We start from the raw sequence: 11,019 nt of genomic DNA on the forward strand, positions 1-11,019 counted from the left end.
AGGGTAATGGTTAAGAGAGGTTGCATGTAGGCAACATATTCCGTTAAGGGATGACTACCTGACAAAGAAGGTAAAGGCGTACCACAGAAAGTTAGCAATTGGTCAGCACCAAGAGCTGGCATCTGGTCTTTAAGAACAATGGAACATCCAGTGAGACTAACTCCAGAGTACTTAGTGTGTTCCTGAAGAGACCCTAGTTTCTCCAATGTTGTGTATGCCCCTGTGGAGCACAACAGTAATTGGGAAGGTATTCGGGCAGGCCTTGAAAAATCGTAAAAATGTTAGACCTGCAGGTTGAGTAACTTGAATAATCTACTTGACCCAAGTAATGTACTTGACCAGTAAACTGGTCTCAAAACTTATCCTAAGCAAATATTTTAGAGTGCCTTTTTTCCTTCATTCCCACATACAATTACACCTTCAAATATGTGAGCTCGGCATTTCTGCGGTTAAAAAAAAAAAAATTTGCCTATATAAGAAACCTTTTGTTGATTGAATAAACATTTGCTCCAAGCATAGTAAGAATCTAGCCCACATACAGGGGACACATACGATTCATGACTTGCGTCTTGGTAAACTAAGAATTCCCATCGGGTCAGGGGAGTTTCTCAGTGGGTTTTTTTTTCTTTTTTTTCTTCTCTTCTTTCTTAAGTCCCTTTAAGTAAATATAGTACTGAAGCATGATGGCGGTGCACTTTTAGAGACAGTAAAAATCCAAGACACGTCAAAAACGTTTCCACTAAGTTGCAGTGTTACTTATACAGCTAAATGATGCATTAACAATGTGAAAATTGGGTTTCAGAAAACATTTGCACATCAAGTGTTCCGATTTGTTTCCATCTTATCAAAATGTTTGGCACACTTTTTTTTTTAAACAAACATCATAACTACTGAAATATTTTGAAGTGTATACTGTTGACTTGGTTTATTAAATATTGTGCGTTCCTAAATCCTGACACACTGCAGGCTTTCATTTTGCCTCACGGGGGGGGGGAGAAGAGAAGGGGAAAAAAAAAAAAAAACACCCCCCCCCTAGAAATAGCCCAACCTGATGAAACTAGGACTCACCATAGCAAGTGGGCAAGTAGATTTTTCAATGCCTGTAGTTTAGGTAGAGTGCTTTGAAGTCCAATTATTATAGACCTCAACCTGCACTACCAGACTGCATTTGGACCAGTAAAATGCTAGATGCATTCTAAAACAGCCTGAAACAAGTCCAACAGCTCTGCATGACTAGCAGCTCAGCCCAGGCTCTGAAGAAATTGGGAAACTTCAACCAAATCTACACTCCTATTGACTGAGTTAGGAATAAAACTACCTATGGGATACCATTTATACAGATGGGGCCCTCACTTCTTTGGCCTCCTCTAGATTAGGTATTTAGGCAAAAATGCCAATGTGTGGAGAACAGGCATACTGTAGAAAGACAGAACCTGGTGCTGAATTTGCTTCAGACATACCTAGTAGAGCCTGCGCCAAGAGGAGTTGCGTGTGCAACCAACAGCATCTTGGTTCAAAAGGGAGTTACACCAAGCTACACAAAGTCACGGGTAATTACCCAGACCTCATTCCATTTTTCACATCATGCCACCTCCGTTTGGACTGAGCCACATGCAAATCAGTCTTGACACCATATTAGTTGGAGGCAGGGGGTGTCGGTGAATGGGGTGGGAAATCTAGTCTTGCCGTATGGCCCTCCCCAAACCAGACCATGACCCAAGCACCAGCTTCACCCTCAACAAGCATGCCCAGATCTTGGTCCCGTGCTCACTAAAAATACATTCAGCTGAATTGTCCCAACCAAGGTGAAATCAGTCTGCTTGACTGATAACTTAAGCTTGATGCAGAACCAGGATACCACTTTTGGTATGAACCCTGGGTTTGTTCTCATTACCACTTGATCAGTGTCTACTTGCAGGGACAGTTCTTGTATGGTAGCACCTGGATCGCAACAGCTTAGTGACAATAATGATCAAGGTGGCAAGTTGCCTAGTTTAGGAACTTTAGTTGTGCATTCTGTATTGGCTCAAATGTGAGGTTATTAGTTCTGTCCGTACCACACTGAAGTTCCAAATTGGCATGGTTGTGCTTCCAAGCAGAGATTTTGACCTCTGAAGGCTGATGTGTGGTGCTTGGTTGCATGCCCGGCCCTATGTTGCAGGCTCCTCTTGTCCATGTTCCTTCCTTTGCGCCGTGCAGTGTCCAAATGGGCCTTTGCATTGTAGGGCTCCCACGACCTTGGAGGTTGTCCTTATTTTCTGTGCTGTAGCAGTTACATTGTACCTAAGCAGGGGGCTCCTGTGAAAGGCATATTATTGAAGATTATACCTCCTGTTCAAAGCTAGGTGATCTCAGCCAAGCAGGTCTGGGCAGGGTAGTAGTGCAGAGCTGCCTAGTTTCTCCCCCCCCCCCCCCTCCAGAGTCTGCTGCAGGCTTGGGGCCAGTGTTCATAGTGGTTTCTCTTTCCTACAGTACATAGTTTGCCCTCTAACTCTTCTGGCCGGTATTGCAAAAACTTCTCCATATTGTCCCACTGCTGGCAAGTAGGCATAACACCACTGTGCTAAGGCCCTTCCACTTTTCTCCCCACCATGTCCACCCTCTTGCTTTTGTTGGTGCAGGGAAGGACGAAGTGGGGGAGAAGGTCAGCTGACACATTGCCCCCTAATGTAAAGGGGTGGATGGGGTTATTTATTTTCCAGTCCTGTGATTTTCACCTTCGCTGAAGAGGTCTCCTTGATTCTCTATCCTGGTCAAGGACACTAGATAGCACTGGGAGAAAGTTGTTCTTTTGGTCCAGTAGCGGTGTCTACAGGACAAAACATGCTTCTGCCTCTTTTTCCAGTTGTACACCCCTCCCCCCCCCCCCCCCCCCCCCCACACACCCCAAATACATATTTGCTGCCCTTATGTAGCAGTTTTTTGTATGTGGTCCCATCTGGTGTGAGGACACAAATGAGTAGAGCCTAGTTTTTTTTTGGGGGGGGGGGAAGGGGAGAGGAAGAGAAGAAAGCACGAGAAGAAAGCACTACATGGAACACATTAAGCATTGCTGCCATACCCAACCATACAGTTCTAACCTGGTTCGATTGGTAAACGTCTGCACCAGCTTTTCCTTCTCAGTGGCATCGCTAATCCAGTATTTGTGAGGAATGAAATAACTGGATTTGATCCTGCACTGAGGACAGCCCCTAAAAAAGTTAGAAAAAAAAAAAAAAAAAAAAAAAAAAGCAGGTATTAGTACAAAAGCCACACCCTCCAACCCACGCCAGAGAATTAGATGTCCGAGCTCTCTAAATAATTTGCAAGGGAAAGAAATTTTTTTTTTTATATATATATATATATATATATATATATATAATAATAAATAATTTTGCTACAAAGGGAGTCCCCAAATCCAGTTTGCCATACTCTTACTCTACATATTCGTTACCCCGACTCCAGACAGCAGCTTCACTAAAAGTTTAAACTGCATACAAGCGGATTTATTTTTAATACCATTTATATAAATAAGCGCATTTTGGAAATGTAGTGCAGTGTGGTTTCTCTTTCTCCCATAATATGTTCTCCACATAAGCCGGACTGACGTTTTGGCCAATAGTCAGGCCGCTTTGCACCCGCTACTCCCATAACAATACTTACTTGATGACTTCACTCTGGAAGTCACGGCACTTCCGCCACTTGCGTATGCAGCCCACACAGTACGCGTGGTTACACTTGGGCAGGATGCCAAAGAGACGCTCGTGAGGTAGCGTTTTCTCATACACCTTGTCCATGCAGATGCCACAGACCACTTCTTTACTTCGCTCGAAGGCAGAATCCGTATCCCTCCCACTCACCGCCTAAAAAGAAGAGATTAGAGTCATCTGCCAGAAAACTAACTGCCAACCAGACTGCACAACCTCCCTTAAAGCCACCGCACCTTACCCAGTCTCCAACAAATGAACAGCAATCACCCCCCCCCCCTCCCCCCCAGCCACATCCACATCCACTTGCAGATTCGCTGGTCAACCACAACTCAATTCATTCAAACATGGAAAGACAAGCCATTTAAGTAGCACAAGGCAGTGGCACCACCTTGAGGCATGAACAGATGCCAGAACATGCCTGCAGTTGGAAATGGAGTGTCAATAGTACAGAGAACGCATGGTGAACATTGCGTGTTAACTGCTTAAAAAAAAATTACTTTTATAAAATCACACTGGGTGGGTAAGCTTTATTTTCACCATCATAACCCTCTAACGTGGGCACAACTGCCTGCTGGTCTTCTACTCAGCAACCATAAGGTGCATGTGTACCCACTGTCAGACTATTCTCGCCGTGCACTCCGAAGCAGTGTTACTAGCTAGTTACCCGCCTTATTCGGTCCCACTGCAAATTAAGGCAGCGCCTTTACCCTCACTCGTCTCCAAGTAAGTGTACAACCACATGCCACTTACAGGAGAGAAAAAAAAAAAAAAAAAAAAACGCAAAATCCCACTGACCAGTTAACCTGAACACCAACCAAGAAAGCTTTAATCCCCTTTCAGGCTCAATCAACGATTTGCCAGTTAGAAGATAAACGTGTGTTAGAGATGCCTCAACTTGCAGAAACTCTTCGGCCACTGTACCACTAAGCCAGCCTAAATACCAACCCTCCACCAGCAGTTCTTCCCACCAACATACCTTCGGCTCCTGTGCGGGATCCGGACTGCCTGTGCTTGGCTTGCACGCGCGGCCCTCCGTCTCCGAGCTCAATTGCTTCTCGTGCACAGAGGGGTCAGAGGCAGACCTATGAAGGCTGTGCTCGCGTGGCCTGGGCCCTGAGGGTGAGAAAGCGTAGGGCCTGTCACCTCGCTGGAGAACAGACTATCCAGTACTGAGTGCTGGCAGTAGAGTTTCAATATGATGCAATTCTGCAAAAGTTACCAAGGCTTTTTTCTTCCTTTTTAAGAATAAATAGGTTGAGATGGATAAGTAACCGAGTGTGTTAGTGCATCTACTACTGGTGTCCTTAAATAAAGTCACAGGTTCGACACCTGGTGAAACCAATCCCTTGCTTTGGTACAAAAACTGTTAAATTGGCTGAGGCAACACTAACTTGCTTTGCAAGTTCTAAGAAGCCAAAAGACCGACAGCAGATAGATTAAAAACACCAATATAAGATAAACGAACAGAAGTTAGTTATTTAAGCAGGGGTGCTGCTGCAAATTTACCAATGAGATGTTTACAGCCACCTCCACAAAGAAGCAGTGTTTTGTTACGGGCCACCTGGAATCAGCCCCTCCTACTAAGGAAACTCGCGAGACAATGAAACTCACCAGAAGCTTTCCAGCATCTAGGACACTAGGCACTATTCCGTGGGACCTACGTATTCTGAACGAAACACTTTCAATACCATGATGGTGTTCAACTGAGGTATTATTTCAAGCCACTGGCCACATCAAAATGTACAGAGTATGCTGTCACGTGCAAACAGGCCATCAGGCATGCAACTTACCACAAGGGTAGTAGCAGCAGCACAGAAGTCGGATTATACAAATTTTGATTGGGCATTTTGTTGGCACACCAAGGGACCCCTATCCACCAGGTAACTGACCAGGCTTAATGGTCATGTTTAAGCACAGGTGGCAAAAACACAAGGCTTCCAGCACAACGTTGGACTTTATAGGCTGAGCTGTGCACAAACCATTGCTCACCCTAAATGCAAATCTACAGCCAACCAGTTCACAATCGCCACCTCTGAGGAGACTAAGAACATCCACAATCCACTCCACCTGAGGGGCAGGGGTTTCACCATAACTTAAACATGGTTTAAGAATTGGTGCCCGAACCCTTCCAGTAACCGCAAGCTCGTTTTCCAAGAGAACGGTTGCCTTCTGTACAGTTTACTCTGCAGACTAAATTGATGAGAAAACATGGACAGTGGTGGGGCAACCCTGTAAGGCAACTTCAGGTTACTAACGCTTAGTTATTAAACTAGACAATAAACGTAAGAGTTAATCACACAAAAGTACTCCGCAATAGCCATGGGGATTAATTGCATATAGGTGCGCTCAATCTTCCATGATGGAAGAGACTGCCCCAGGACTGCCTTCCGCCCACTCACGGCAGGTGGCGTACCTTCTATCAGCTTGTGCCTTGGGATGAACTCCGCAGCCAGGGCCCAGTCTGTTGAAGGGAGCCCAGCTGAAGTGCCTTCGCCAACGCTTTCTTCATCCTCCTCAAACTCCGTGTTCAACTGCTCAAAGCTCCTCTGCAGCTCCGACACGCTGGGGAGCGCAGGCGCCGACCCGCGTCGGGCCCTGCAAATGACTGGCGTCGGGAGCAGCTGAGGCGTGGGCAGCAGAGGTGGTGCGGACAGCATGGGCAGCCGGTGGGCGAGGGCAGAGTCCGAGCCATGGAAGGAGGACGACATGAAGGAAGACTGCGGCAGGTAGACAGCAGGTTCGGAGCTCCGCCGGCTTCCTAGCCCCCCTCCAGGCAGAAGTGGTACATGCTGGTAACTGAGGAGACAACACGTTCGAGTGCTGTTAGTACACCCGTGACCCACCCATGATTTACAAAAGCACTCTCGGGCTCCTCAAAGGGAAAAAATATAAATAACGATGCCCAATCGAGCAGAGACAAGATAGACTAAGCGCACGTAACTAGGTAATGATACAAGTCATTAAAAACGAGACTAAGTACACCCAGATTAGCGTCTCTGCAGTAGTGTTTGCACGCGATATGGGTGGAAAGGGGCAAGCGTTGTGTGCACGCTGACGGGCAGCGATAAGTTTCCTAAGGTGCATGCAGGCCGTTGCTCAGCATGACACGGCTTGAGAAGTTATGTGCGTGCGGTTTAAGTTGACGTTACCTCACTTTGGGTTGTGGGTGTGTAGATTGGAAACAGGAGGTAAAACAGCACAGTGTCGCTTGATCTGTGTAGTCTAAGCAAAAACTGTTACCAAGAAGCATAACAAGGAGGAAACTAGATACACCTACACCGGTTTTCCCACCCCGATCTGTGTGTAATGAAGGATTGGATAACACGAGTTGCAAACGCATGATACCCCTGGAATGGACAAGCATATTTACGAGGTAGCACCCAACTACAGCTGTACATCAACGTTTGTTAAGAAAGGCCAGGTATGGGCGTTAGTGAAGCATTCTGACGCACCTCGGGTCATGTGGAAATGCACCAAAGCATAACACCACTTAATTCGTGGTCAGCATGGGTCACGTACAAAGGTATATTGAAGGCCTCGGTCATGGTCAATCACCGAGTGTCAGAAAAAGAAAGGAAAAAAAAAATACATATATATATACACACACACACACAAGACTAGGAAAGCAGCAGCAATGGCCGAGCAGGAAGCAGGAGTAGCCCGGTAAAGCCCCTTACCCAGCGGCACCCGCAGTAACTGGACTAAGATACTCACTTGCAGCGATCGCCATAGCAGCAGAAGCCATTCAGAAAGTGCCTGCAGATCTGGGAAGACTTTCTGTCATGCGAAAAACGGCAGTTCTGTCCCCATCTGCAAGTACCGCGGCTGTTGAAGTTCCTGGAAAAAACAAAAAGGACAAATAAAATGTGCTTTCTTATCAATGGTCGCCCAGGTGGCTAAAGGGGTCCCGCGATTCCGGTCAGCATAAACCAGACAGCGTGCATTCGAGCACACTAGAAGGAAGGCTAAACTACACCCAGATTGAGTACATGGGCTGAGCTTCTGGTGGGGCCCACAGCAGTGAAAGAATGATTTACACATTGCTATATAGTTCTTGCTACCAGGAATTTGCGGCTTAGCACCACTACGGAGTTGTTCTATTTGCACATTCCAATCATTTTGGAAATAGGACGCAGGCAATAATTGGGTCTTTCAGAAAGACAACTCCTCAATAAAAATTGTTTACTGTAACCCCATAATGGGAAGACTCCAAAGGGAATCAAGATGTGCTCTCAAGCTCACCGCAGGGATTCTATTTGCAAGAGTGTGCTATCAGTACATGGGAAGGGGTGGCATAAGTCATTATTTTGGCTGGGGCGCGAGGAAGATATTTATACAACGTTTAAAACACCTCGAGGGCAGGGGTGCGCTTTATATAGAGGTAGTAAAACGGGTCAGGGACAGCACTTTCACACATGGACTGCAAGATCCTTTACAGAGTGCCCAATCGATTAAACTTGAGGCGAGTCCGAGAAGTGACTCCTTTATAAGAAGTGGCGGAGGCCCTGGCTCAAAAGGCTGGCTCTCGGATCCCTGGAGCCAAGCAAGACATCTGAACTAGAAGGACTTGGTGCCGCGGAAGTGATCGTAGTGCATCTGACACACGTATGCAGGAGCCCAGGGGCACGCTCTCCAGACACAGGAGCCAAGGACTCCCGAAATACCCAAGGGGGATTTTTCGGATAAATGACTTCAGACTTGCATACTGAGACTCTGGGATAGAGAACGCCTCAGACCTCGAAGTTAGGAAGAACTCTGCTCAGATGATTGGGGTGGTACAGAAACCACCTCTAGGCGCAGACATTAAAACAAAACCGGGCTCACCTCGGCCCAAGACACACTACGCGCTCACTTCCGCTTAGGCGGTTTGTTTTGGTGCGCTGCACTCTGGCACCACACGGGTGGGTCACAGCACAGGGACACGAGAGCACTTGTAAACACGGGATCCGCGACGCGCTCGCTAACCTCCACATCCCAGTCAACGCCCTCGCGGCCCCTACCTGCAGGGTACCCTAGACGCGGACACCCCCGCTGCTGCAGCTGCTATGAGCCCCGGCTCCATCTTGAACATCCCCAAACGACACACACGCAGCACAGCTGCGCCCGCGGTTATTTATCGGCCCAGGACGGCCCCCAGCCCGGCAGCCAGTAGGAGCCAGGGAGCAGCCCCTCGGCCCGCAGGCTGGGGGCGGAGCCGCAGAGCCCGGGAGTTTTGATTAGGATCGCTGCGGGGAACAAGAAGGAAGACCTAGGACTTGGAAGGGGGTGGAATGCCTTGATTGCTGTGGGATCAGGCAGCTCGGAAGAGAGCCATCAGATCGCAGCATTCTGGGAAATGTAGTCCTGCTGTCTATTTAGACCTTCCACGGCCTAAGTATGCTGGGAATTCTGTAAAGTATATGGTGCTACTTCCAACAACACTCTCGGAAGAGTGGGGCAGAGCTAGACGGTACACGTGCAACTCAGTGGCGAAACGCAAAACCATGCGCTCCCTGCAGAATATGGCAGGGTGCCCCTGGAACTAACATGTTTCACGGGTATCCGCGGGCAGGTTGAATTGGTGCCCGCCCTAAGAATAGGACTCGGACCTGGAGGCTGGGGAGCACCTCATTGGTGGTGAGGGGGAGTGAGTCAGACACAGGTGAGAGTGAGCCCGAGGACTCCCCATCGGACGAGGGAAGTATACGGTATAAACTATATTGAGTGTGAACGACACCGTTTAACGCTGAGCAAGGCGGCACTTTGATGTGCTTCACCGTCTTTCATTCATTGCTAGTACTAGATCGTATGCGTATGTAGAGCGCAAAATTTTGAAAATGTCTCATTGACTTACTAAATGCCATGTACACGGTTGGTTGTACTGTGGTGGGAGAAAATGATAAATAACGTATTTTAAAAAAAATAAAGCCTGGAATCACCTCTTACACCTTCTCCTTACACGGAGGGGCCTAGTAGGCCCGTGCTGCGTTCAGGCTTTAGGAACTACAGTCCAGTAACGCCCAATGCCTACTACGCCACAGTAATCTTTGTGTAGTGCCTCGTGAACTGTATCTATATCTGTGGGACTATCCACCAGGCTTCACTCAAGAATAGCAAACTTAACAAGGTCCCAGATATCTCTGTATTCCACATTGCAAAGGGGAAAAATCACCTCCGCTCCCGTTTCTAAGACGACCAATCTTCACAGACCCTTCTCCGCTAGTTCTCCCCCTTCAAGAATGCACTTTCTTTCAGATGTTTAACTCACTCTTAAAAAAACCTGCTCCTTGAGAAACCCCCTTGTTTAGCTCCTTCATATTATGATTTTTGTATTAGTTTTTCACTACAGCTCTGTGCTCTAACTCGATGGGCTTGGTGTTTGGATATCCTCTTTTCCCTTTATAAATGAGTTCCTCACTCTAATGTACGCAATACCACTTACCGGTCTATCTGTAAAGAAGTAATGTCCTTCTGTAATTTGGGAGTTAAGACAGACTATGACTCGCGTCACTGCTTTTTATGGCCTGTCCCTTTTTTACTTTTTTCAGCTTCATGTTACAACTTCTTTCTCATCCTGTTTATGTTCCAATGCTGCTTGATTTTCATTAACTTTGTTTATTCCAACTGTATGTATTTATAATGCTACAGTCAACGTATTCTTGGGTTTGTTGTGTACTACCTCACCAGGATAATTTGCTGCATTTTTCTACATTATTGTCAGAAATCTAGCTAAAAGCTTAATTATCTACCCAGATTGATCAGCTCATAACAAGACCACCATAACCTTCAATGGAGTTGTCTTGATGCTGGGTATGCAGGATGGTGAGGATGCTTAAAGCTGCTCAGGGTGCTGTGCGGTCGATTGGGGGGAGGGAGAGGTGGAACTTCCTGGGGTTATTCCTCAGTTCACGGGTAAGGTGGGGTGACTTTGGTCACAGGATTTGGGGTCCATCGAAGTCCTCCTTAAACCAGTAGAACTCCAGCTGCGGCTGGGTTACTGATCTCTGGACATAGCAGATCCAGTGGTATCTTTTGGTGAAGGCTGGTGTCTGTCTTTGGGGACCAATCTGGAATCAGACAACAGTCTCGGGCCTATCAGACTCAGATTCAACTTTTGGCCATTCAGTATTGGTCTCTTGGGTTGGCCGTCGGCGGTCAGCAGTCAATCGAAGCATGTGGCTACTGACTTGTTGGAGTGGGCTACTTCAGGTTTGATGGCCTTGGTGCTGCATTCACAGGGTCAGCCGACCTTTGAGTCACTTCTTAGGCTTGTGGCCCAGGAACGACTTTTCCACGAGCCAGGAGCCACATGCAATTATCTGTTTGCCAGTCAATGAGCACAAGTGAAGTC

At 47.2% G+C, this 11,019-nt stretch overlaps 1 protein-coding gene across 1 annotated transcript; it reads right to left on the bottom strand.

Moving 5' to 3' along the window:
• Positions 1-3,013: 3,013 nt before the first annotated feature.
• LOC138300003 (E3 ubiquitin-protein ligase makorin-1-like) lies at positions 3,014-8,942 on the bottom strand. The gene is made up of 6 exons (XM_069238787.1): positions 8,690-8,942; positions 7,404-7,526; positions 6,103-6,485; positions 4,666-4,802; positions 3,643-3,842; positions 3,014-3,191 (listed from the first exon to the last, which is right to left on the bottom strand). Exons 1-6 carry the CDS (start codon positions 8,758-8,760, stop codon positions 3,029-3,031), a joined length of 1,077 nt encoding a protein of 358 aa, XP_069094888.1. The 5' UTR covers positions 8,761-8,942; the 3' UTR covers positions 3,014-3,028.
• Between the last annotated feature and the right edge of the window lie 2,077 nt (positions 8,943-11,019).

Source organism: Pleurodeles waltl, chromosome 6 (assembly GCF_031143425.1).
Source record: "Pleurodeles waltl isolate 20211129_DDA chromosome 6, aPleWal1.hap1.20221129, whole genome shotgun sequence".
Classification (NCBI taxonomy): domain Eukaryota; kingdom Metazoa; phylum Chordata; class Amphibia; order Caudata; family Salamandridae; genus Pleurodeles; species Pleurodeles waltl.

Coding starts and splice junctions, on each gene's coding strand:
- LOC138300003 (XM_069238787.1), bottom strand. CDS start 8,760: ATGTTCAAGATGGAGCCGGGGCTCATAGCAGCTGCAGCAGCGGGGGTG. Junction 6,486..7,403: donor TGCTATGGCGATCGCTGCAA/GTGAGTATCTTA, acceptor TTGTCTCCTCAG/TTACCAGCATGTACCACTTC. Junction 3,192..3,642: donor TTCCAGAGTGAAGTCATCAA/GTAAGTATTGTT, acceptor TAACTTTTTTAG/GGGCTGTCCTCAGTGCAGGA.